We start from the raw sequence: 27,974 nt of genomic DNA, 5'->3' as shown, positions 1-27,974 counted from the left end.
TTGATCCATCCGTTGACCTTAATCTTACTTTCCTTTCAAATAGAAATGTCTTCGTCTTCATCATCTCAAGGCACTAGGAAAGACCCAGCAGCCGGCGATGTGCAGTGTATAGATTTCAATCTGCTGCCAAACATCCTGTACGTGCTGCTCCAGAATCTAAAAAGGACTGAAGACTCCTATCATGTTTCTACGGCTATAATTAAAAACAAATAATACTTGATGTGAATATCGTAGCATCTTTTGATTAAGTTTCAGGCTACGAAATGAGTATTATAAGTACTCATGGCAAAGAAGATCTGTTCCCTTAGATTTTAACGATTCCACTTGATTGATCAGATATAATTAATCTCAATCCACTATGAAATAAATGAGAAAGGATTAAGACTGCAGCCCCTTTGAGGAATAGTTTTGGGAAATAGATCAGTAGATAAATATCTCTCTCATATCTGTCAATTAAATATACTGTAAGGCCATAAGCAGGAGCTTGAGATCTTATCTTACAGGAAACAAACAGTGTCCAAAGGGGAAGTAACAAAATCCACCCTCTAGCACCTCTAAAGCGTTCTGATTAACGAGCTAGCTTATAGCGAGTGGTTTTCAACCCCGCCATTCAAGAAGAAACTGGCTGCAGCTCATCAAACTCTTGGCGAGAAAGTGAAAAGGCTTATTTTCCTAAAAAGAACAAACATACATTTACCAGAGTATTCAGCACATTATCTTATCGTTTGGTTATGAAACTATTTGGGGGCAAATTACATGCATCTATATGTCTTTATAAGAATGCGGGTATATTTTGAATTTGATTCAGTTGTGACATTGTTGGACTGTGCAGGCGTTCGTCCCAACCAGTTTAAATGATTAATGATGACATCGCTAACAAGACCAATCAGTGGACGCTAACAAAGACAAATGCCTGACGTTTTTTCCAAGTGTTTGGTGAAGAAAAATGACAGAGTGAAATGAGTGTCCTTTTAGAGCTAATGGTGAATAAATTATATATTTGGTAAATGGAAGGCCATTCGCTATAACATTTTGATTGAATTAAAAGGGAATTCATCTCAATAGTGTCCAATCCTCCTAATCCTGGACGTGACAGTGATGCTGTGTCCATCCGTCTGTATACACAATCCCGCTCCCTCCAGTCCATGGTTTCTTCTGTGGTTCTTCAAGGGAGGGCTTATCCCCCCAAAAACAGTCACTCAAAGCAAGTCCTACCTGGATTGGGTTCTCCAGTGTTTCATTAACTTTGAGTTGGAGGTCCAGAAAGAGGCTACATTCAACTCCGCTTCAGTACTCGACCGGAGTTTGACGCGGTGTACTACTGCTGCAGGCGGGCTGGAGAAACAAGGTGGGTTTCTTTTTCTAAAAAAACCCCCCAAAATGTCCCTTTAGAGCGCTCAGGCCACCAGACCCAGACGGTAGATCTTAGCAGAGAGGAAGGAGTGGAGGATGAAGACAATCGGCTTTGGACAAGAGTGGAGGTCCAGTTGCTGGAAGAAGATGGAAAAAAGAACAGAGTTTAAAAACAAAAACAGACTAATGCAAATATCACTAAAGGGGAGAGAACACAATTAAAATATGTTGGGGGGAGGGGAGGGGTTTGTAAAGCACATAGAAGTATATTCAGAACTATCTACACAGGCAACAGTCCCCTAAAGGCAAGTATCATACAGACTGGAATTGAGCACCGCTCACAGATGCCACATCACTGCCAACAAAGCTTTGTTCACAGCCTGAATTAACGGCACTGCAATGAATCGCATCCTGGTCCTCAGGCCTAACAGGAGCTTTCACCTATAAATTCACACTTAGACTAGTGCTTCGGTATTCATATTCAACACTGAACATTTAAATGGCAATGCCATTCAGCATCTCAAGGAATGAAATATGAGTAGACCATCATCATCATCACTGGACCACAGCAATGCGGCGTTTTAGCATAGTTTCTTAGGAACAATTTGGTGGTGGAAATGTAGTGGAGGCCCAGCTCACAGTCATAGTTAACATGTGGTTAAAAATGTTGATTCAAACTAAAAAGTTGTAGGTTTCGCCAACAAAAACATCTATAAATAAAGTTTGATATAAATAGGCCCTGCCAAAAGTGACGAAAAAGGAAAAAATAATGGCTGATTCTACCTTCAAATGTTGAGCAAATGAGCTGCGAGCCACATCCGTAAATGCCTTGTTTGGTTTTTTATAAGCCTTGTGTAAGACTGTGTCGGGATTTAGAAATGCAACAGACACCAAAATCTGTTCATCTAATGTTGCCAACGGAGGGTTTTTGAATCAAAGCTCCAATTTCTTTGCTTATTTTCCTTCCAGCAGTATCTGAGCCGTGAAACATGAGTGCATCTGACAGAAGTTTTATACGGCGCTGTATGTGGAATGTTGTTTGGCACATTGAAATCTAATCAATTTCACATTGTTTAATCCCGAAAACTTTAAGTGACTTTACATTCTAGCATAAATCTTCCAAGAGCTCATCCTCCTGACACAAACATTAATAATAATTATATTGGCATTGTCAAATAACATCCAGGAAGTTAACAACCGAAAAACAGAAGTAATAAATATATTGAGTAGTGATGCATGTGTACTTTAAGGTACACACACATCAATAACTTTGAAGGTGGCTACTGAATCACAACATAGGGAGCTGTCAAGTGATGTAAACAGATTAAAACTCTAACAGTTGGTGGCGGGGAGGCTATTTTTACAAGGAAAAGACCCACATATGTGTGAGCTTCTTTATTTTACGTTGAAGTGCTGCAATCAACTCTCAGCTGCACCACTTTCACTCAACCGGTCTCGTCTACTCGTTGCTGTTGTTATTTAGCTTCATTTTTCAGAAGGCCTCCTTCAACCCCCCCCAGAGTAGCAACCTAGGTATCAAAGTCTGCTGGATATTGAAGATCATTTTTAGCTGCGACCAGCCGTTTAAGAGTTAATTTGGTGGGTTCAGAAAAAGGAGCCCACCCACGCATTTCACTGAAATTGACATGGCTGCCATTCTGATACAAAGAGTTTGCATGTGGCAAAATATTTAATTATCCATCTGTAACAATGTGTTCAAATAGAAATTTCTGACCCGTTGAATCCTATTTGCTCCGTCACTAAATTAAGCTGATGCACTTGTTTCAAAAGTATAATGGATAAAACTGGCAAGCCATGCTAAAGGGACAAACATGACAATTAAACTGCCTAAGATAAGATTTTACACAATAGGCCGTGAATGTTTGAAACAAAGCGATGGTCTATTTTAGGTTTAGGATTGGCGCAACGTGGGTTCAAATAAATTCAAACCACAAACTTACATTCTGGCCTTTTGAAGAGACTGAACAATCAGCCTAATCTCTGCTGGTTCCCCCCCCCCCCCCCTTTACTTCACACCATTTCACATCACCAGTCTGACTATTTATACATAAGACTAAATGGAGTTTCAGTAGAACGTCAACAAAGGAGTTCCTATTGGACCACATTTTGCACACAGTGTCTGTCGAAACACAACGCTTTAAAAACAGAAACACTCACAATCTCCCCTTCCTCGCCTCCAAAGTCGAGGAAGAGCATGCGAACGCCATCATCCGAGGACATCTTTAGTTGTTCGTAGGGGTAGGACAGGAGCACCTGAGGCCTGGTGGGTGTGTGAGCCCCTCCCTCCTCCCTATTTTCACCTTCTCCCAGTTTGGGGTCAGCCAGCACGGAGAATCCCTGCTCGTAGTGAATCACCAGCCGGCACTCCTGGCTCTGGTATAGACAACCTGGAATATTAAATAGATACAATATGTTTAACGTTTTATGGTTAGCTAACAAGATGTTCACAGAAAATAAATCATCTCATTTTCCTTGTATCAATAATGTTTGGATTACAGAAATAAAAGTCAGAATTTGAATCCCTTAGTAGAAGGATTCATTACTATGAGAGGCAAAAGGTGGTAGCAATATATGTTTAAATTGATATTGCAGAGTTCATATTTCATTGGAAAACACTCTCCACAAGTTTTATTGGGTAATGACTTGTGTTTAGTGTTGGTTTGTATTGGCAGGGAAATTCAGCATGATTAATGTGTTAGTATGTTACTCAGTTGGATTTTAGTACAAGATGTTAATTGACTATTCATATAAAAGAAAAGATGAATGACATCAATACATTCTCGTTTTCAGCTAATTCAAGTGACATTCAGCTCTTCTCAGGAAAAACAAAGTCAATTACTTGTTTTATTCCATTTTAAATTAAAGTTTGCTCAAAAGCATGCAGCATGCATTTTGAAACATATGATGCATCATGATGCATACATGGTGAATATCGACAGCCCTATTATTACTACTATCATTAATACTGTCTCACTTTTTCCATTGAAAATGCTTAAAAGAACAACAGTTACTGTTATTGTGATGGTTTTTAGCTACATTTCCCTTGCTGTTACAGTTCAGAAGGCATTTACTTTATCTTTTTCGTTTAGCTAGCTGATCTGGTATCTGGGTGTAGATTTAGGCCTTTTGTATTAAAATATATTGGAGAGCTTTGTCAAGTTGTCAAAGCCGGACTCAGGTTTACCAAAATTTACGTGATAGACTAGTCTCTTCTTTACGTGTTACGACCTACTTGCTGATGCACAACATTTCTCCTCACCGTCTTTCCTTCTTCGCAGCATGTGTCCGGCTGAAAGCGTCTATGTAAATTTACTCTCACAATTTAAGTATCACTTTTCTCTGCTTCAAAGACAATCCTGTCACGTCTCCACACAGTGTGATCTAGCTGCATTTAGCACACCCCCCCCCCTCCCTCCCCCAATCTATCAGGTGCCGTTTGTGTGACAAAGAGGCGGGCGGAGTTGATATCTTTCCATTGTTTGCTGACAGCCTGTGCAGGATGTGTGTGTGTATGTGTGAGAGAGAACGTGTTCCAAGTGCAGAGAAGTGTGTATGTGTTTGCACTTGTGTAAATATGTGACAGTGAGTGTGTGAAATGCCTCTAAGCTGGTGATCTCTCCGCGGTGTGGATGAGACATGGAGATGCACATATGAGTGGGTCTCGTTTCTCACTGTTGGTAATAGAATGGCTTTGCATGTGTGTCACATATATATATGTGCACTCTCTGTGGCTTGTGTCAGCCTCTTTTGTCCACTTGTCGGATCCTGTGATTACTTAACCAAGTTGTCAGTCAAGTTCCCCCCCCCCACCCTGTCTCTTTAGCTAAAGGGGATTATGAAACCAAGGTTGGCAAATATGTACACGGTAACACACACACCAGACTATGAAAGGTATGAAACAGTATTGTGAGCTTAATTTATCCTGCACAGAGTAGCAGTTTGGGTTATAATGCAGAATGATGGAACCAAGCCTTAAGATTTTTTGCTAAATTCAGGTTTTTTGTTTTAGTTGGCATCTCGATAGGTTCTGCACAAATGCAGACACATTACCTGGTCATAGGAGTCATTTCCACTCTATGAGAGTTTAAAATACAATACAAGACCCCTGGTATAGAGTCAGATAACAAACTATAGGTGCAATGATGAAATAAAACTGCAGATATATTAATTTGGTCAACTCATGGTTGTGGCAGAGCACTGAAGCAATCAGCGGCTTATGAAGCTGACTAGTAATGTCCAATCATATTCATGCAGTGCAGCCATTACACTTAGAGGGCACTTTATTAGTTACAATATAGTAAAATCAAGTACAAATTTTTATTGCCCATAATGCTCAGTTTGTATCACACGGTCAAAGATGTGTTCATTAAAATGGATGCTCAGGATTGAGATTATAGTTGGTGGTGATTTCTTTGGGACGTCATACTATTGAGAGCCGTTTTCTAATATAAATGGGTTTCATTTAGATAAAAACAGAGGCCAAAAAACTAGAATCGCTGCTCAATATAATGTAGTTCAATACAATATTCAAGAAACTACAATTTCAATGATAACCATATTGTAGTGCTTTGATTTTGCAGAGTTTACAGCGCATGCTATATTACTGCAAAGTAACACGTTTCATTCCAGAGTTGTGACCTCTGTGGCATGTCATACCGCTTTCTCTTTCCCAAATTCTATTCTCGGTCTCTAAAACTGTTTAATGGAAGGCAAAACGCTCTCTAAAAAGATGTATTTACAAGCACTTTTTGTATTTTCACATCTCCAAAAATGTCTACATAAACGTAACATTCAAAACTCTGCAAGGTACAATTCATTAAAGGGCTGCTGAATCGAATTGCATTAGACTGCACAGGTGTATACACTGATGACTTTTAATTTAATGCAAACACATCTTACTCTGCCACCACTACTGTCACTTAGAGAGTGTGCTAGAGTTTTGATTTAATTTTAGTCTATCTGATAAGTAAGTAGGGGATTAAGGGCCTTCATATAATGGGTGCACTTTATCCAATAGTTTATATACATTGGAACAGCTTTACTTGAAAGTGGAGTGGAAAATCTTTCTATTGTGATATAGAATATTCTTCATATTTATAGATAGTAATACCACAGCAGCAATGTTGACTGATCAGGTGAGGTGAAGGAACACAGTGAACAACAAAGGTGCCTTAATTACAACCTCAGAAAGCACTGTTGATAAAGATACTGTGATTCAAATAGAAAAATGAGGCACACACACAAATAAGCACAGACTAATAAACCGTAATACCTCCAGAACCCTGAAGATATCCCATTCATGATGAAAAATTAGTGTCATAATGTGTAACATTATTCTAATGGTGAATAAATAATCTGAATGGTACAACGGTTTTAAATGGGGCAAAGAGTGCCTGGTCTCTAGTGTGTCGGTGTGTTCAGGAGTGGAAATTAGACCTGAAACTCTACTCTCTAACCTGAGAGCCTTGATCCTCGAGGCAAGCAGGGTTTCCCACCCACACACACATTCAGGCTGAAACAAAAGCCTTTCTTGTGACTGGAGAAGAGGGGCAGTAAATGATAACACAGACACAAAGAGTTCGGTGCACATAGTTAAGGAGCTTTAGGAAGGCAGATTTAGTTACTTTTGGATGGAGCCAGGCCAGCAGTTTCTCTGTTTACAGTCTTTATTGAGAGACAAGGAAAGGTGCTAAGATAAGTCTCTCAGTTACGTATGTGACCTTCGTTCCCTGAAGGGAACGAGGCGCTGCGTAAAAACGCTGTGGGAACACCTCTGCATGAAGCATGTGTGAAATCTAACCAATGGCGAGCTGGTACGTCATAGGCGGGGGACGCCGGGACCAGGGCGCTATAAAGGGACCTGAAGGGCAGGACCATTCATCTCTGAAAGGCCGAATCGAATCGAACGAAGGTTACATATGTAACCGAGAGACGTTCCCTCTCAGGGAACTCGAGCTGCGTAAAAACGCTGTGGGAACCCAATACCCACTCACCATATGAGCAAGTGACCGTGGTGCGAAGTTGACGCACACTTAGACCAGCACTTGTGCTCCAGGTGTAGCGTTAAGGCCAAGGTGGTAAGGGCTAGGCCGAACGAAGAGCCCAATATTGGTAAGCTTTGTCCCCAAAAGCGAACCTCAGGAACTTCCTGTCGTGGGAGGATGGAAAATAAGCGTCCTGGAGATCTACCGTGACAAACCAGTCCTCGGACCTGATCTGTGCCGCGATCTGTTTGAGAGTGAGCATCTTGAAGCTCAACTCCGCAACAGCGGTGGAGATCTAGTATCTCTTCTCCCTTTCGGACGCAAACCCCCATCCTCCTTTGGAACGGTGAAGTAGCGGCTGTAGTAGCCAGACTCTCTGTCTGTCTGAAGGGAGAACTCGTTCCGAGGCTCCCATCCGCAGCATGGTCTGTACTTCTCGCTCCGATATCCGCGCCTGCTGGGGGTCTACCAAAGTGGGTAGTGCCCTGCGAAATCGAGGGTGACGCCCTAGCCCCTCCGGTGGGGATACTCTCCGGGCCCTGACTCCTTAAGGCGTCAGGGCCTGCCGACACCTCAGCGTGGACGTCCGGGAAGAAAGGCAAGCACCGGCGCGGAGGTACTCTACGGGAAGGCAGAAACCGTTCATGCAGCTTACCGGAAGCAGCAGGCTGTTGTTTACCCGCCGGCCAGCTGATATGGAACCTGTCAGCGGCTCGGTGAGGACCTCCAGCAGTTCTTCTTCTTTTCTTTTCCTTCGGCGGCAGCGGGGGAATGAGTCGCCTCGGCGTCAGCCTCCGCTGCCTCTACGCTCACCACGTCCAGCTCCTCGGAGCCGGAAGAACGTGAGAGTTGCGTCTTGTCCGGGGTGGAGGAAGCCGCGGAGCGTGCCTCCGACGCCGAGCGTCTGGATCCCGCGGTGAAGGGCCGGGAAAAGGCCTCATCCGTCCCGGAATCCTCCGCGAGATCCATTGGTGATCCCCATGAAGACATCCGGCGCTCTGCCTCGGCACAAGCTGGACCGGAGCCGCGGGGAGCACGCCTCATCAAGCCGCTCCTCAGTGAAGAGAGCTCGACGGGAAAGACGAGATTGCCCCTCAAGGGGCTAGCTGAGCGTGCTCCACGCCTAGGCAGACAACACACAAGGCGTGCGAGTCACTTCCCGTAATAAAACGGGTGCAAGGGGGGACACACTGGACAAACCGCTCAGCCATTACTAGGTGGAAAAACTTCACTACTGCACTAGATGAAGGCACAGAGATGAATGGTCCTGCCCTTCGGGTCCCTTTATAGCGCCCTGGTCCCGGCGTCCCCCGCCTATGACGCACCAGCTTGCCATTGGTTAGATTTCACACATGCTTCATGACGCGGTCACGCAGAGGCGTTCCCACAGCGTTTTTATGCAGCACGAGTTCCCTGAGAGGGAACAAAGCTGGTTATAGCTTCATGTTCATGTGCAGAGGTAAAAGTGACACCTATCCTCTCATTTTATTCTCTGTAGGAAAGCTAATTGGAGTTTTCAAAATGCAAACCTTTTAAAAAGATTTACGGACATGCATTTGCATGTCCTTAAATTAAGGGCCTTTATATTAAGGGTGTACTTCAAGTATTGACAACTGGACAAACTTTCTGATAGATTACGATGCTCTGCACAGGATTGTCATTGTTGATTCCTCGTGGGTTGATTAAGACTCAGACAGTGAAGACCAGCAACAGAAGAACCGTGGGACTACATAATAGGCAGTGCCTTACCCTGCTAATTTCTCAAAATAGCCATATAACCTCTGAAAAGTCTTAAAAGTCACCTTGGAGCCGGACAAATTAATTTCTTCTTTAAAGTCGCTCTGCTCATCAAGTGATGGAGAGTTAATCTATCCAGCCTTGACGGTGGATAAACCATCACAATGATTTATCAGAATGTAACAGTTGAAAAGCTGATAAGGTCAGCGCGATGACTCCTCAGGTGGCAACTGCTGAAAAATGAGCCAATGCACTTTGTATGTATCATCACACTGCTTCTTGGGGATGTGTAAATTACTTTTCTTGCGTAACAAGAAAGAGAGGGCTTGGCGGTAACATCAATCTGTTCCAGAAAAGTTATGGGATCCATTTCAGATAGAAATTCAATGGAGAACAATACAGATTTAAAGTTTTTTTTTGTCTTTTGGCCTAGGTCTCCAACCCGCATCCTAAATCGGTATTGCCCTTCTACATTTCAGCCAATAAATATTTTCACCCAATTGTACCGGCAGTAAATCAGTTAATTTCTATTTATCCAGCTGATTAGACATCTGCTCAGGTGGAAGGTTGGCAGAGAACAACATGCGGTCAGAGTATGCGACGCGCTGAGGTGAATAGGGAAGATGTTAATCAAACAGTGTAAAACCCAAAACACACTCCTGGGAAGAGCCATGTCATCCTAGGCGAAATCATCCATGTATTGTTCTGTATCTGTTAATTTAAGCTACAGCACGTCAATACTGACAGCTTCTTTTAGTCTAGACAGCTCTTTGTTATAGGATTGGATAAGATGTCCATTTTAACGAAACGCAAAATGCGATTATTTTTTAAACTAAGGAATTTGAATTGAGCTTCGCAGGCAAGCAAGCAGTGCGGTGTGAATCATGGCGCGATACCTGCATCAGTGGGTGAAGACAATTTTAACAATGACGGGGTGTTGAGGTCTTGTATCATTTGCTGCTGGAAACAAGCCGTTTCATAAATGAGTCTGAAGTGAAACTTCATTTGGCATAGCGTTCATAAACTCAGAGTGGAGGGGGACCCAGGGGAGAAGTGGAGTTCCCAGGACATTTTGTGCTTTGAAAGGAGGGGAGGCAAAGAGAGGGGAGGGGGAGGGGGATGTGTATTTTTTTGGATTTTCCTGGTTGGCCCAAGCCAAATGCCGAATAGTGCACACAGCATTCTTTGCTATAAATAGCAAATGCTTTGTCCACATCTTCCATATGGCTGTCACAAAAATCAAAAGCCCTCCCACTGTATGGGTGAACTTTTAGTCTGTGTTTACATTTTTCTTCATGCACTGGATTTACGGAGTGTATTTCAGGCTCTGAAGCCCTCCGGCAGCTGAGACTCTCTGGATACGTTTTGTTGCAGCGTGCCTGAACACGTCGGAAGATCCAGCACAGCGACCTGTGTTCCACTTCCGTCTCTAAATCTAATTTATCGATTACTTTCTTACTTTAAGTTGCCTCAAACTAAATTTTCACGTCTTGCATATCGGTACTCACTTGTCGTGACTTCTTTGATCATCTCAGCTGACGCGTGACATCCGTTGACTAGTTGTCTGGTCCACAGGGACAGATCCTTGGAGGTCTCCGCCCGGAACAGATGAGTCTCGATGCCGAGTCTTGTGCCAGTCCGAGTGGCAAAGAAAAGCTCTGTGCCGGAGTGTGGCGACCCCCGGTCAGGGCCTGAGTGGACCAAACTGGAGGAACACATAAACTATCATGTTGTATAATGAAGGAAGAAGGCATTTTCATTCTTATGGAACCTTGTGGTGAATCTGATCAGATGTTATTTTCGATTTAGATAGAATACAGCTCTCAAATTAGTTTCAATGATATTGATGTATTGTTTAGTGAAACATTCTTTAAGACTGGGTTAAGTGGTGAGAAGATTGTAAGTGGGCCGCCACAGTCACATGATATTGCGGACTCTGGTCACAGAGTGGCAGCATTGAGTAATAATATTATTATCCCACCCAGAGCATCGCGTCTTTTACAAATAACGTAAAGTACGATATGTGTCAAAATGTGACAGAATGACTTGATTTAGTTACTACTGGAACTTTGGGGACTAGTCGTAGGCTGATGTTAGCATGCGTAAAGCTAAACAGTGCTGTTGGACTTTGAAACTGAACAGGTTTGACATTGATTTTAACTCTCAACACGTGTATGTGAGTTGTGCAACGTCTGGCAGCGAAGGTCAGGTGAAGCTTGTTGGAATGCAACAGGGAGTGAGAGAGGACAACCGAGGGCTGTGATTCTAGTTTAATTTGTGATAATTTGGTTAAATTCATTGCCACGTGCCATTTTGCCGTTTTCCATGCTACTGCTCTCATATTTGTTTTCTCTGCGTCCAGGCTTTTGTAGAAGTTAAAATAACGTTAAAATAACTTTCCAGAGCTCCAGTTTGCATGCTAGCTTCACTGTGGGCGATTAACGCTTGCATGGCTGTAGACTCACTCTTGTTGTGCTTAATAATTAACATTGTAGGTTAGCGCGTTAAGATTATTTGCAATAATTCAATTGGTAAACAGCACAAGGTGGAATAAAATAATATCTGCAGAAATTTGGGGTGGACATACCGGGTTGCTAAAAGTGGATACTGGTGTGCAGGGCTCTGCCATGCTTCCTTGCCTCGTGGTAGACTCTCATACAGCAGTAGGTCTTTCTCTGTCACCACCACCAGCAGCGGCTTCCAGCATTGCTTCTCACTCTCTGTCTGCAGCACAATAAACCAGGAGACAGGAAAGATTGTATCCATCATCTCTTTTGGGGATTTATTGTATTTAGTTGAATAACATTTAAACAAAAAGGCTGAATTATCTGGAGTATTACAATATTTTGTTAAGTGCATTAATTGCTGTGCACTTATTACTAAGGTACTAACTAAGGTAATAACCTTAAAATGATTATCGAATTTGCAGCAGCAAATGTTTCATTTATGTAAAAAATAAATATTGGCAGTTGTTCCAATGTCCTCTTAAATTTGTGACAAATACTGAATGATAAAAGCAGGTATTTCATTCTTAATATCAATGGTTGTTTGGAGAATTAGCTATAAATAAAAAAGGTGGCTGCAGGTGCTCTCTTGTCTTTGCTCTGCCCCCACGCCTACCAATCCCTCCTAAAACGTACTGCTTTACCCTTCAGAACACACTGTTAATCTCTTCACTTAGAGCGTGCACACACAGCCCCGTGTTTCATTTCACAATGTTCCATGACTATTCTCATTATGAGCGCTTATCTGCAGCCCAGCCATGGAATCCTAAACTGCTCTTTCATGTTCTGCCTCAGCCAACCATATTGTGAGATTTAAAGGGTCATGGCTCAGCTTTTTAACAAAATGAAAATGTTGCTAAGTAACAGTATTGTTGTGAAGCATTTGAAGGATCAACTATCGGCAAATTCATGAGGAATAAATTATCGATGCATATGTGTTTCTGTGCGTTTTGGTGTGGATATGTCTGCATTGGTAATGGTGCCTTTGTGTGAGAGAGTGAAGCTCTATCTGCTTATGAATTTCAAAGAGATCTGCACATGTGTCAACATTAATGGAAAAAATATAAATGCAAACACAGATATTTCTAATTTCTAAATTTTCAAAAAAGCGTCCATCCTTTTGAGAGGTAAAATGCAAACTGGTCCTCTCAAAGATAGAAGTACAGACACCCACATATAGTCACAAAAAGGTAATAAGAGAAAATTGACTCCGTTAAAATGTGTACATCTAGAAGAATGGGCTACCTTCCCTGCCAGCCATCCCAGGTGCCGTATCTCTTTGCTGCCAGCTACATCCGTCCTGGTTGTGCTGTGGATGACCTCTGATAGTGCCTGCTGGGGTGGGATGATGATGATTCAGGGCACAATAAATTCAAAGCAGCTCTGAGGAGCCACATCGCAGCCACAGTATGGAATTTTGAACTATCTCGTTAGAAACTACTGGTAAAATGAAATCGAATACAGACCTTTGCCAGTTTGGATGTGACAGAATGCATGGCAGAGAACCAGGATAGGGCAGACGGCTGGTCCGGGCACCTCAGCACCACGGTGTGCCTGGCGTCTGGGGAGTGCAGCTCCAGTTGTCTGGGGGTGAAGATAAGAAAAGTTTCAACAGATCTAACCTTTCTGTGATCGTTCAACGGGTTCTAAGTCTTTTATTCACATCCCCTGATGAATAAATTCCCTTTCATTATATCTTATCCGGCAGACCCGATTGGACTTGATCTTAATTTTAGAAACCAAATGCAATCCATTTAGGCTGCAGCTTCAATGGATGCTTGTTTGTCTCATCCATTTGAAAATGGGCACTCACAACAATGGAATGAAGTGCATTGAAATTTGAGTGTATTCAAGTCAATTTAAATTATAAAACAGGCATTGCTCATGCTTCCTCTGTGGGCCATATGACAGTGCTGTCTGAATTTCCATAGCTAATCTCCTTGAATCATATGGGAGTATTTCGGGCCTCCAGAAAAACTAAGATGCTTCTCCATCTTGTGGAACAACATTGCAGCCTGTATAAATACAGATAGTGTTCATCTCTCTTAAGCAAAGGAGGACCAAGCATGGTAAACAACTCTCCGTTGCCGGCCTCATGCTGGGATTTGGAGTTTACCACCTAGTCTGAATCTATCTAACGTCTCCATTCACACAGCACTCCACTGTCCAGGTGCTACCTGTGGTTTAAAATAGAAAACTACTTAAAAACCAGTGTGGTGCCATCTCTGCAAACATGCTTTCTTTGCAGCTTTTCTTGTTCATAACAGTACACACCGTGGACCCGGAAAAAGTCCCAGAAAATGTGATGAATCTGCTCATCCATTAAATCTCAGAGAAGCGGGAGAGACCACCCAGATCAGCTGTAGGTGTTAAAACTAGAAACGCTGCCTGTAGAAGGCAAGTTGATTAAGGACTGGGGGGAGGAAGTGGAGAGACTCCAGGGCCAGATGTGCAATCAAAAGAGGAAGTTCTTTAAAGATGGTGTTTATTTAATGCCAATTTCTGGCCAAGATGTGGGGTGGCTTTGGGGCTGAATTACCCATCTGTTTCATGCATGACTAAATTAATTAACATGGGGAATCACTTGAAGGACAGCAGATAGATCAGATGACCCGTAGATGGACTTGAGTGTTTGGATTTATATAGGTCCTGACTGAATGAAGATCAATGTCTCACTTGACCAAAGGATAGTTGTTCACACAGGGCAAAATATATAGCAAATATGTATTCAAGCTCAGTACTGTAGGTTCCTACTTTTACATCTCTGAGGTTCTAAAATCATTAGAATTGTGTGGTTGTCCGATTTTTTCAAAATATCCTCCCACCAGTTTTATGTTTTAAGTGCTTAGTTCGTAGTAACCTTGGGTTATTAGGTACACCTGTCCAACTGCTCGTTAACACTTAATTTCTAAGCAGCCAATCACATGGCGGCAACTCAGTGCATTTAGCCATGTAGACATTGTCAAGACAATCTCCTGCAGTTCAAACCGAGCATCAGTATGGGGAAGAAAGGTGATTTGAGTGACTTTGAACGTGGCATGATTGTTGGTGCCAGAAGGGCTGGTCTGAGTATTTCAGAAACTGCTAATCTACTGGGATTTTCACGCACAACCATCTCTAGGGTTTACAGAGAATGGTCCGAAAAAGAAAAAACATCCAGTGAGCGGCAGTTCTGTGGGCGGAAATGCCTTGTTGATGCCAGAGGTCAGAGGAGAATGGCCTGACTGGTTCGAGCTGATAGAAGGGCAACAGTGACTCAAATAACCACCCGTTACAACCAAGGTGGGCATAAGAGCATCTCTGAACGCACAGTACGTCGAACTTTGAGGCAGATGGGCTACAGCAGCAGAAGACCACACCGGGTGCCACTCCTTTCAGCTAAGAACAGGAAACTGAGGCTACAATTTACACAAGCTCATCGAAATTGGACAATAGAAGATTGGAAAAACGTTGCCTGGTCTGATGAGTCTCGATTTCTGCTGCGACATTCGGATGGTAGGGTCAGAATTTGGCGTCTACAACATGAAAGCATGGATCCATCCTGCCTTGTATCAACGGTTCAGGCTGGTGGTGGTGGTGTCATGGTGTGGGGAATATTTTCTTGGCACTCTTTGGGCCCCTTGGTACCAATTGAGCATCGTTGCAACGCCACAGCCTACCTGAGTATTGTTGCTGACCATGTCCATCCCTTTATAACCACAATGTACCCAACTTCTGATGGCTACTTTCAGCAGGATAATGCGGCATGTCATAAAGCTGGAATCATCTCAGACTGGTTTCTTGAACATGACAATGAGTTCGCTGTACTCAAATGGCCTCCACAATCACCAGATCTCAATCCAATAGAGCATCTTTGGGATGTGGTGGAACGGGAGATTCGCATCATGGATGTGCAGCCGACAAATCTGCGGCAACTGTGTGATGCCATCATGTCAATATGGACCAAACTCCCTGAGGAATGCTTCCAGCACCTTGTTGAATCTATGCCACGAAGAATTGAGGCAGTTCTGAAGGCAAAAGGGGGTCCAACCCGTTACTAGCATGGGGTACCTAATAAAGTGGCCGGTGAGTATTTCTGTGGTTTAAAGGAATCTGCAGCCTTGTTCTTTGACATTTATACACTCATTGCTCGAATGCTGCTCTTCAGTCGGTCCTGCAGCTCTGATTCAGAATGTCTCAGTTTCATTTAGATGTTTTTGAATCGCCTACATAGTTTCCCTTTACAGATCTTGCATGTGCCTTCCTTCGCTTAAGCTGCTATTAAAGCCTGCAAATGACCTGATACGATGTGGATAAATGCTGCATGGACAGGGCCAACAGGTGAACTTACTCTTGGCTGCTTGAAGTGCAGGATGTTGAGGTAAATTATAAAGTAATATATGGAATATGAATTTGGCTTTAAACCAATGATACTAGAGAAAGCTTAAGAGATCAGTAGAACGGATGTGAGCTGTGAGGAACTGTGTTGGGTCTGCCAGAAGTTATTTCCTCACTTTATACGGCCATTCTTTTGAATATTAGTCTCTTGCATTAACACTGAAGGGTTTTCTAGTATGTTGTCTCAGTAATAACACAAATTATTAATGAAATGAAAAAAAGAGTCACATAACATATTAATCCACAGTGAATAAGTAATTTGTTTTATTTAGGGCTGTCAAATGATTAAAAATTTTAATCAAATTAATCAGAATTTTCAGTGGATTAATCAGGATTGATCACTATTTGCAATTACACCTGAATCCTAACCATTTTTTCTTTCTGAAATGCATACCAAAGATAAATAACAGGACACACAATAATTATCATTATTATTTTTTACATAAATACATGTTATTGATATTTGACTTGGTTTAATTCATTCCAGAAAATAATCAATCAATGTTATTTGAAGTTACAGACTGATTTCCCAGACTGCAGTTTATCCCACTCTTCTGCGGTCGGCAAAACGAGTTTGTGCTCCTGATGGTCCAGGGCTGCGATGACCAGACATGTCAACCCTCCGATATTTCCAGGAGACTCCCGAATTTCAAAGCCCCTCCCGAAAGTTACACCATATCCTTCCCTCTTGTCTGTCCAAGCTTATACACAGTTTAAACAGCATCTGCTGAAATGAAGAGCGAAACCCTCAATGCAGTCTCGTATAAAATAAAGATAACCCAGACTTCTCTGTCACTTAATACAAAGCCTTTTAAACTATTTTATCCCTGAACCCACAATATGAAAAACAGAATAGGATTCAATATTGCCATGCAATCTTTATCTGATTGAATACCACATTAAACTTTTCAGTTTAAACGTGGATTTTATGAAAAAAAGAAACCATATTCATCCTTGTTTCCCCCCACATTTAAACATTTACTTGTGAATCAAGGGGGAATTTACCCTGGATGTTAGAATAAGAAAGTACCTTCATGCAAAAAAACAAGCTGGTCAAAGTAAATTTGTCAAGCTTTTACAAAACACCGTTATCTGTGGACGGCAAAAACTCAACTTGTCACTAAGAGTCATTGACCCCAAATCCTGGCTGACCAATAAAGTCTGACTCATGACCAACAGTCAATGTTCAACTCTAGTGTGCTCTTAAAAGTTTAATACTTAAACCGAGATATGTACAAGTTGAGCAGAAATTGTCACTGGATGGTGGGTCCTCCTTCGCTACCTGACCAAATCGAGCTCACAACAAGTAGTTTGACATTTTGAGGATTTTCACTTATTTTATTATCATAAAAGGTTGGAATAGAAGAGACCCAGCTACGAGCAGCAGCAGCTGGACCTGCTCATCCATTCCATCTACTATTTGTACAGGCTCATTACATAAACAGCACATTTTGATCAGGAATCTCAAACTCCAAGAGTCACTATAGTGCTTATGCTGCCACAGAAAAAGGCTCATGGATACAAATCTCTGAGGAAGAGACACAGTCCCAGTGTGTACATGACAACTACATTTCCTTAAATACACATCTTATTATATACAGTGGCCAGCCAACAGAGAACCATCAGTAGAAGGTGCTCTCATTTTTTGTTTAATTTAGGGGGATTTTCTTTTTATTGATTTGACATGTTCCAGTCGCAGCGTTGAGGTGCCTAACAACGTCTATACAGACAGAGGAAAGTCACTGCTCACTGCTAGGACTTGACCTTAATGATGCCTCAATTGTCTGAGGCTTTGAAGTTCAGTGAGGTTTAACCATGTTATATTTTTAAAGCCACAGAGGGTTTTGGTTCGATGGAGAAACAATGAGCGCTGTCAAGCCAGAAAAAAGCAAATAAATCAAGAGAGACAATACCTGGAAGTGGAAGGAGATAGAAGGGCAGAATTGATTACAGATAACGGAGGCAGTCGGAGCGAGATTGTGACAATAAAGAAAGGTAGAAAGCACAGAAAAAACGAAACAAGTAGGAAAGAGTGATGAGAGAGTGGCACAACAAACAAAAAGACAAGCAGCAGAAAAACATGGTTAGAAGAGACAAATGGAGGGAGAGACAAAAAGCGCACATGCTGTTTGATTGGGCCTTTGTCATATAACTAACCAATTAACTAACGACACCGCCTACCAGAACAACCCCCCCCCCCCCCCCCCCGGCTGACACACCGAAATATCAAAGTTCTGCTACAAATGTCTGTTTTGAAGAAGACAGAAAGCCGAGACTAGAGTATTGGATAATCCCTTCATGAAGGCGCCTATTCTTTTTCTGTCAAACTGTTAAGCAAAGGGGAGCAGAAGGACTGAATAACCTTCGGTTCATTAAGGTAATCATCTTTTGGGGGTGTGAAAGTTGAACTTTGGAGCATTTGCGAGTGACAACATTGAAGCAAAGCCTCTGTGTGGAGCACATCCTTGTCATAGTAGCTGTGGGAATTATATATTAACGGATACACCAAGGATACAGCACGTTGGTTGCCATGAAGACACCTGAGCTGGATTGCTGAACTGTGTGAACTGATTAACTAACTATTAGTCACTAGTTAGTGTATCTAAAGCCCAAGAGGAGCAGACGGATCATATTTTAAAAAGATGCATAAAATGGCAGTAACTACAGAGAACTGCCTTCAGCACAAGAATGAGGATGCAGGCATTTTCGATGGTGTGTGTTTGTGTGTGTGTTTCACTTACCTGTTCTCAGGGTCTGGTGTGGTCATGGCTCGAGTTACACAACACATCTTGAGTGGTATGCACCTCCTGTCCCCCTGGAGGGACAGAGAGGGCATGGAAGGAGAGCTGGGAGAGTCAGATGGGCAGAAGGAGGAGGAAGAGGAGAAGATGGTCGGGCTGCCGAGGCGAGGAGACTCCGGAGGTGGGGTTTCCCAGCCGATCTCTGACACTGGGGAGCCTTTTTTGACGTATGGCGTGGCCTCACGCATGTACTTCACTGGGCAGGAAAGGAAGAGAGATGATTCCAGTAAACTGTGAGATATGTTACAGACGGTTTAACTAGGAAACTGAAGTAGAACATTTTGAGATTTAAATGCTGTGGAGATCAAACTGGGGAATTCATCTCAAAAGGTAAAGAGCAAGTTTTCCCAGGCACTACACCTGTATGACACAAATTACCCCAAAGAAGTTCAAAATTCTACATAATGCTGCTTTACTTGACCCTGAAGTCACTTGGGGATACCAAGGTTTAGATAGAAGACATAACATTTAATTGCGGAACAAGTTTTAAAGAATGTCACAGGGAATCAGATAGAAAGAAAACTTTTGGCAATATATTGTGCATAAATTATGCTATAACTAAGAAAATGTCTAGGAACTGTTGTCTATAATGGAACTGTTCCATGGCTTGTTCAGGTTTTGCATGAAAGGGTGGAATTTCTTCAAAGTAGATCTAGATCCATATTTTGAATATGAAAATAAATTGGTGTGAAACTTGTTATTCTACCATGCAAATAAGACTGGTTCTTCCTTGTTGCACAGACAGCGGCAAGCTCAGTTGGACAAAAAATTACCTCCAAATGAGCTGACACAGTTGGCCCTCTCTGCTGTCAATTTGAAATGAAACAGCAAATGTTGAATTTCTGATAGCCAAAGCAGACTCAGGTGTTATGTATTCACGCCGTTAACTGAACTTATGATTCACACCTGCTGTCCCTCCAAAGCCGCCAATACTCCCTGATAGGTCAGTAACGATGTATGCACCAAATAGAAGAAACCTTAAACATAGAGCCTAATGGAACAGTAAAACTTTAAAAAACGTTTTTAACTTTTTAGAGTTTTTCAGGTTTTTGAGAAGGGGAGAAGAAAAAAGAAGACAGGACACATGTTTCAGTGGAGAAAAGAAATACTCAGATATAAAATTGGTGCCAACTACGCTTTCTTTGCCCTGAATGTTCTTGACATGCCCTGGATGTTTAATTGGCACGTCGTACTGTACGTGCCGCTTATAATTGGCATATGGCTGGTGGCATTTGTAATCCAGCAAAGTGAACTATTTTTGTAAGAAGCACTGTGGACCCTGTGAGACGGTGTAACAAGACTAACTGCCGACCTGTGGAGGAGAGACGACAGGCTGACACATGAATCAGAGGAGACTGTGCGACGATGTCACAAATTTAACATTTACATTTTTAAAATGTAGGTAATAGATCAAAGATACACATACTAACGCAAATGCCTCATTGTCTTTGTGCGTCTGCTGGGCTTTGGAAATGACTTACACACACAGTCACTTCTAGGCATTTAATTAGACTCAGTCTCTGTCATTTTGTGACAGTGGCAAACTGTAGTCAAGTGAGCGACCTTGTGCCTAAATGTTGATTGAGCTTAATTGAGATTTGTATAGTGATCATTAATGTTTGGAAAAATAATTAATTATGACACAACCTTACAGTCTGGTCATTTACAGTCCACTTTCTGAGCTGACTTAATTAAAACAAATCTAATTCACCTTTAAAGCAGACATAATGTTAAGTGGGTGATTAGTCTTAACATTTACAACGGCAGTCTGGAGTAAAGATACATGAACTCATGGGCCAGCATCCCGAGGCCAGGAATAGAGCTGTAACCGTTTCCAGGGGAGGGGAAAACAAATGGGGTGGAGTCCATGTGATCTTTACACTGGAAGTGTTTGAATGTGTGTGCACTCCCCTGGGATGTGTTTCTATTTCATATCAGCACCAACACAGCCAACTCAGCACAACAACCTCAGTCGCAAGATAAGAAAATCCAAACGTCTGATTTTAGTTTCCATTCTCCTGGCTTGTGCTTTAGTCAAAGTGAGAGCAGGAACATACACACACATGAGAATATCTTTTGCAGTATGACTCCTACTCTCCACTTCATTTGGAAACAATAGCTGGCTGTTTCAGGAGTCGTGATGCAGATGTGTGAAATGGCGATGCTTTACGAGACCAGCTGCCCAATCCTCCATTAAAAAAAAGCCACTTCCACTTATGATATTTAAATGTCATTCACTTAATTCTATAACCGCACTCAACCCCATTCCCTTAAACACACACACACACAGGTTTAATTATTATGCCAGCCTCACTGTGTTTTTTTCCATTTAATGTTCCTTAACAGTATTGAATGGGGTCCCAAGTCATTGGACTTTATTCCATATGCTTCATTTTTTTCTTTTTCATTTGAGAAACTTTGCCAAAGGACAAAGAACCCTCCTCTCATTAAGCCCGTGGGAGAGTAAGTCGGTTCAACACTGGTAGGAGCTGCAGGGAGAACCGCACGTGGCAAAGAAGTGGAGTAGAGGATAAAAGGCTCCTTCTCCTTGTCGGCAGCAGGTAGCTGGAGACCACAGTGGCACAAAAGGCCTTTACAAATCCACCAGCAAGACTTTCCCTAAAATTTGGACCCATATCTTTAAGAGTTGAACTGAGCAATGAACAGTAACAGAGTTGGAGTGCACCATTTTGAAAGGCAGAATTAGTAACTGACATTGAACTCTGAACTTGAAATCAAACTGTAACAATTTGGAGGAACACATCGGTCAAAATGTATTCTCAAATGCCTCTTCTGGTTTAAATTACCTTGAAAACTAGGTACTTGAAGTAAAGTGAAACAATCTAGTTCTACACGTTGTCGCTGAACTCCAGACTCCAAACTTGCATCTCAATTTACGAAAGGGGCTGTAAACAATAAGCAGCACACAAGGAAGGATCGGCCCAGATCTCTGCTGGCTACGCCAAAACCCCGGAAATACAGGCCCCCTGAGGACCATGTGTCATTAGACTGATAGCTGATGGGTTGAGAGATTATGAGATGGCACATTATTTTGGAACTAAAGTAGATTAAAGTCCCAAATCCCAAGTCGTGTGTATGAAAAGTTGATCATACTATTGACCTTCATTCTGGAAGGAACTAACTATCCTAAGTATGGCATTTATTATGGGAATGTGGAAATTTGAGTGACAGAAGAACAGTGAATTCTGTACACAGACAGTTGAGAGAAGCAACGGTGGTGATCGAGAGCCCATTTACAAAAAGTGAAGCAGATACGAATACAGTAGAAAGAAAGGACGCATTATGTGTGACATCTCCATCTACTATATAACAATAATCTTACTATTTAATGAGAATATAGTATGAATAAATATCTGTTAAATCACAGTAAACTTGTGTTATGTGCCGTACGGGCTCACTTTATGCTTATTTACTGCATTTGATCTCGAAGGACTCATGCGCTACGTTCCATGTCTCAAAAGACGTCAGGCCTCAAAAGCGTTAAGTGCGTCATCTATATTTAACCTTTAAACCACTCTATCAAGGAATTTCCTATAAACGTTGGCTCACCGGAAGCAAAATGCGCAGTGGCAACTACATGCCTAATGCAACAACAATAAAAACTATTTAAAAGTGAGATTTCACTGTACATTATATTTATCAACAGCTTCAAACAATAAAGCTGTATATTACAGGTTACATGGTTTCTGTAGTTGGCAACACAAGTGCAAACATTGTGGTTACTCACAACCACAACCACAGAAAGTGTGAACATATGGGGGTGGGAACAGCAGGCTGCTGCCTGGTCTTCATGTGATGACGATTCAACAGAAGTCTGTAAAAGCTCAATATCAAGTCCTTATTATGGGTCGTTTTTGGTCACAATCTTAAATGTCTTTCAAACTCTCAATTTAAGTCAAGTATTAAGCCACGCTGGAGGTTACTTCTATGACGACAATAGCGAGAAAGCCGGAACAAAAACAAGCAAAATATTGGCAACAGAAACAGCCTGCTTACTACGGGAGGGAAAAGGACTCAGCTTTTGTTTTGGCTGCACAAACGTTCACAGGAGGACTGAATGATTCCATCTATCGTCGTTGTCCCAACGTTAATGCGGGGTTGTTATCATCATCACCATCGCCTGCTCTGAGTCGGATTCCAGAGACAACAGAGGAGATGAGAGTTTGTCTCATGACATAAACAGGCAGCTATACCTGCATATTTTGCACACTCAACCAACTATATCGACTGGAGCATCAGACCAGACAAGACATCAGGCGCTGATGACAAAACTAGATTACACACATGCATGTAGACAAGTTGCTACTCACACTGCTGACAGCAGCACACATAAACACACTCACAGAACAACCCCTCCAGATGTGAGGAGATGACAGCTACAGCGTGTAAGGAGTTTACAGGATACTGACTCATGTTGTGTCTGCTAAATTGTGCAAGGTGTTCTTTATTGGTTTCTGACTTTTTACTTCCTCATTTATTTTGCATTTATGTTTCACGCTCTATGGAGTTATCTTGATGTTTACAAATAAGACTAAGAGTCGAGGCGGTGTGCCTGCACTGAAAAATTCCCGATATATTTTCTTGTAATGAGGAACTTAAAATTGTCACACAGTAGCTTAGCAACCGTACCTCTGGATTCCTGCACATGTAGATGAATACTCATAATTCTGGAGGGTTGTGTCTTTTTAATTAGCCTCCATAAACCAAAACAGCAGCAATGCAACCAATTGATTAAAAAATGTTAACCTTGCAGGTTTATTTCCTATGTTGATAACTTATGATTTTTTTTATGGTTATGCTTGTTATATGCTATAGCTATTTTAGCATAGCCACCTTGTGCAAATTACCTCTTTTACATGGTTTATCTTTTTTTAAGTTGGAAACAAATCTATTTAGACTCTAGTAAGTCAACCATGGAAAGTGTTTGTTCCATTTGACTAGACAACTAATCACCCAGGAACAATTGGCATAACATAAATGTTCCGTAATAAATTGTGGGAAATCTCCTTGTGTGGGCTAATCTTTCTGGCACTAAAACACTTTGTAATCGAAATATTGAAATATCTTTTATAATGCGAGATGATCCAGTTTTAATTATATACACAAGTGAATTGAGCTGAACAATCCTCTAAAGGAAATTCTCATCTCAAACTACTCGTTTGTAGTTTAATCAAATTGCTCTTTGTGCCAAGTGGAAAACAAACTTAACTCCTACATGGTTGGACTTTGAATAATCAATGCGTAAAACAACAATTGAAAAAATTAAAAACGGTGGAAGAAAAATAAAACGAGGTAAACAGGAAGACAGCTGTGAACATTTAAGAGTAGCGATCCTCGTATGAGCGCCTCTTGTCTGACCCTTGTAAAGCGCTCTCATACCTCCACCAGGGACTTATGAAGCCGTTTACCACCAGAAGGTAAAGGGGTCGTGATGTTGCCACCCACAGCATCTCACCGATTACCTTGGCAAGTGAATCTGCTGGCTGAACAGCGCCTTTTTGAGAGAGAGAAGTCCAAATCTCCAAATCAAAGTTCAAATCATCTGCGCCTTTTCTGACAAGTAAAAATGTCTGCTGTGAAAAAGGCCAATAAATGATACTTTTCAGTTTGGAAAAGATGTATGCACCCGCTTCTAATTGTAACATCATAAAAGTATCTCATTTATTTTGAACCGTTCTGAGATGAATTCCAGCCATTTTTATTTTCATTACCTACACCACTGCTTTTTCAATCGTGACAGGTCACAATGTCTTCTGTGAAAAAAGGCCTATTTGCCACACAATCACCTACCAATGGTGTGACATGGCCACTATTCAAGGCTTCAGAGAGGCCGCACTGAGTGGTCACTGCCTATTCTAGCAGAATTTGTTTTCCATCTTCCTAATGAGTTTCCAAGATGGCTTGGAGTAGCACTACAGTTAAAAAGTCTCTTGCATGCACACTGAACAAAATCCGTACATGTTTATCTGTGTCTACAAAGACACACACTCATCTCCCATGAGACGTGTACCATCTCTCTTAAGAACGAATCCAATGTTTCCTCCCAATTTCCTTTCTCGTGTAACACACTCTTAGTCTTTCATATCTTAGACAGAGGTTGACTTATACTCGGAATAAAAAAGGGAATAGATGACAGATTTTTTACTTTTTGTTTCTCATTTTAAATGAAAGTTAACATGTTGGGCGATGCGTTTCACACCCTAAGAGATATCTGAACCCCTCAAAAACGCTTCTTTTTATGTTTCACGGCTTTGATAATTGCAGATTATCTCTCTTAAATTGCAGTGAGGAGAATTTCGTTCTCTCTTAAATTAACCCTCAGTGTCGTCTTTAAAATGAGCCTCTTAGCCTCCCTCGTTAGCCCTCCTTCTGTTCCATCTCTCTCCCTCGCAGCACTTTTGTCATTAAATTCACATTTCAGCCCCGACCGCCCCCCCCCCCCCCCCCCCCAGCTCTCTCTTTCCCCGGTCTTTAATGCCTGCTCCATTCCTTCTCTCCTTCTCTTATCTTCTTAAGTTTTCAGCTGGGACCTGATTTCTCCTCTACAATATAGCTCCTGTGTCCCCTTGGGAAGTACCGTCACCGTGCTCACAGGTATGTGCGTGAGTGTGTGTATACATGTGGAAAAAAAGGGAGTGTGTGTGTGTGTGTGTGTGTGTGTGTGTGTGTGTGTGTGTGTGTGTGAGCAAGCGAGAAAATGTGCAAGAGAGGGAGAGCGAGAGACACTTTGTTCGTACGGTCTCGGGTCTAAGAGTGCTAACAGAAACAGGAATAAAATACTCGCCACTTGTGTGCAACATGCTCCGTTGTGAATGTGTGTGTGTTTCTGTGGTTGCAAACTTGTGTGTGAGCATAATAGTGTGTGTGTGTGAGATAAGGGGGTAAAATCATGTTTGTCCTCAAGAGTGGAATCCACCTGCCCCTCAGCCTCATTTTCATTTGAACCTTTGTCTAAAAACAACAACACAACACACTCAGATGCACTGCTCATGTAAACGAGGTTGAAGTGTACCTCCACACACCTGTGTGTGTGTGTGTGTGTGTGTGTGGACGGGGCCATCATAATCTCTTGTGGCACTTTCGGACATGTTCGGCACGTTCGGACTGGTCAACCGTTCATTTTTCTCAAAAGGGCTGGGAAAGCAGTGGGAATAAACCTAGGACCGCCTGCAAAGTTGCGCTCCGTAATGTAGCAGACCAAAGCTGCCGATTTGTTTCTCCTACCTGACCTAACAAATAAAGAAGGTAGGGCCAGGAACAGATTGAAGACACCTGGTGGAAAAGGTAAATGACAGAGGCCGCATGTGAAGAGGAGTGAGAGAAGAAAGCACAGAAACCTTGGAAGACTGCTGGTTGCTGGACCTCGAGGGTCCTAATAGGACTCTACAAAAAGATCCTACTTGACACGGACCGAGGAAGGGAACCGGCTGGAGAACTTGTGGACTGCCCTGGACCATGGTGGGCTACAGAGCCGTGGTCGATCAGGACTGAGAAGCCAGGCTGAACTCCTCCTGACTCCCCCAAGCTAAGCTAAGCACACACACACACACACACACACGCTACTGGACCTGAACATTCTCTCTACCCGGACGCCTACCCAGAGACTTTACTAAAAAAGACAGTCCCTGTGATCTCCAGTGTTAAAATACTGTGATTCTTTTGTAGAGCTGTACCTTGTGTTTTGATTGGGATATATTTTTCTGTTTGAATACAACCGTTTCCCCTAACTAGATGGTCTTCCTTGTTTTTGTATGTATATGAATTTACACTTTTGTAGGGGGGGAGGGTACAATATTGTGATCTTTACCAGACGATAAAAATATAAATTGACAGCGAATAACAGGGGTTATTTGTCTGTCTGGCGACAGACGACCAACGTCGTGTTCTGAGTAGAGACACCCCCAACGCTACACAAATAGGTGGAGGGCTGCAAAGAAAAGTTTAACTTACGTTTTTTTGGCCTGGGAGACTGTTAGCAGAGACAGATTTTGAACTGGAAAACCAGTTTGATGAAATGAGATATGGATAAAAAACTTTCTTTGCTCTTGCTATATCCAGTAACTCAACTCTTCAATTTGAATGTAGATCACATATTACAGCAGAGGTTTTCAATCCCAGGCTTCAGCACTCAGAACCCTGCTGCTTTCCTATAATCACTCAGTGATTTGTACCTGCAGCGCCAAGGGAATGCAATCAACTGGACAGACAACTTGCAATGCTTTTTGTGCGGTGGACCAACAACCTACTGGATGCTAGGCATAAAATAACACACAAGGGATGAGACACACAGCCTTTTCTACAGAATGTCCCTAAATGATGGGGCCCAATGCACGACAAGGTCGATAGATGGATCGATAGAAACACTTTGAGGCCTAATGCGCCCGATCTTGTTGGTTCATAAAGTGAGTTGGGTCAGGGACGCATTATTCCTACCTACCTTCCAGTGTCACCTCTTTCCCGGCCCGTTTCAGCGCCTGCACAGCCTCGTCGTGGGTCGCGTCCCGCAGGTTCACACTGTTCACGGACAGAATGGCGTCTCCGACGTACAGAGCCTGGGTCTGGTCCGCCGCGAGTCCCTTGAATATCTTGCTGATGAGGATGGGCATTTTATTCTCCTTCCCACCTTTGATGCTGACGCCGAGTCCCCCGATCTCTTGCTTGGTCACCTTAACGCAGCGCTTTCGGTTGGCGATGGCCTCTGGCACTCGCTCCGGGAGGTCCGTGAACGCAGTGCGCGCGGCTTGGGGGCCGTTGTTGGAGTTGGCGTTATTGTTGCCAAGGTAAGACCCGTTGGTGAGACCGTTGGAGGTGACGCTGTCGTCCGCGTCGTCTGGATCGCAGCCCTCCTCGCAGCTTAACGTGAGCGCTTCCTCGTTTAAGTTGACCAAAACTTTGTGCCAATGTTCCCGCACCAAAACATCAAGAAATCCACTTTTTTGTACTCCGGAGACACCTGAAACTCCCGTCGTTATTACCACCGCCATCTTCGGAGCATTTCTTTAAGCATACACGTGATTTTGTTCCCGGATACCCTCTCACACATTAACTCCCCCTCGCAGTTCGGCTGGACTTTGCCCCCCCTCTGAAGTTTTCAGAGGGACTCGTCATGCGTCCCGACCGACCAGCCCGAGCCCTTTGGCGCAAGCTGCTCCCCGCTCCGCCCGCCGTAGATTCTA

At 42.6% G+C, this 27,974-nt stretch overlaps 1 protein-coding gene across 2 annotated transcripts; it reads right to left on the bottom strand.

Annotated features, from left to right (window-relative positions):
- Window positions 1-208: 208 nt before the first annotated feature.
- On the bottom strand, window positions 209-27,974 carry sntb1 (syntrophin, basic 1). 2 transcript variants are annotated; one of them, XM_037453890.2, is made up of 8 exons: window positions 27,236-27,974; window positions 18,718-18,973; window positions 13,066-13,183; window positions 12,845-12,934; window positions 11,683-11,819; window positions 10,604-10,800; window positions 3,532-3,761; window positions 209-1,490 (listed from the first exon to the last, which is right to left on the bottom strand). In XM_037453890.2, the coding sequence occupies exons 1-8, from the start codon at window positions 27,780-27,782 to the stop codon at window positions 1,398-1,400; spliced, it is 1,668 nt and encodes a 555-aa protein (XP_037309787.1). In that variant the 5' UTR covers window positions 27,783-27,974; the 3' UTR covers window positions 209-1,397. The 2 variants fall into 2 exon arrangements, with proteins under 2 accessions (XP_037309787.1, XP_037309788.1); XM_037453891.2 differs by having other exon boundaries at window positions 12,845-12,931.

This window comes from Pungitius pungitius, chromosome 11, assembly GCF_949316345.1.
Source record: "Pungitius pungitius chromosome 11, fPunPun2.1, whole genome shotgun sequence".
In the NCBI taxonomy this organism is placed as follows: Eukaryota; Metazoa; Chordata; class Actinopteri; order Perciformes; family Gasterosteidae; genus Pungitius; species Pungitius pungitius.
This window is presented reverse-complemented; position numbering and strand designations above follow the sequence as displayed.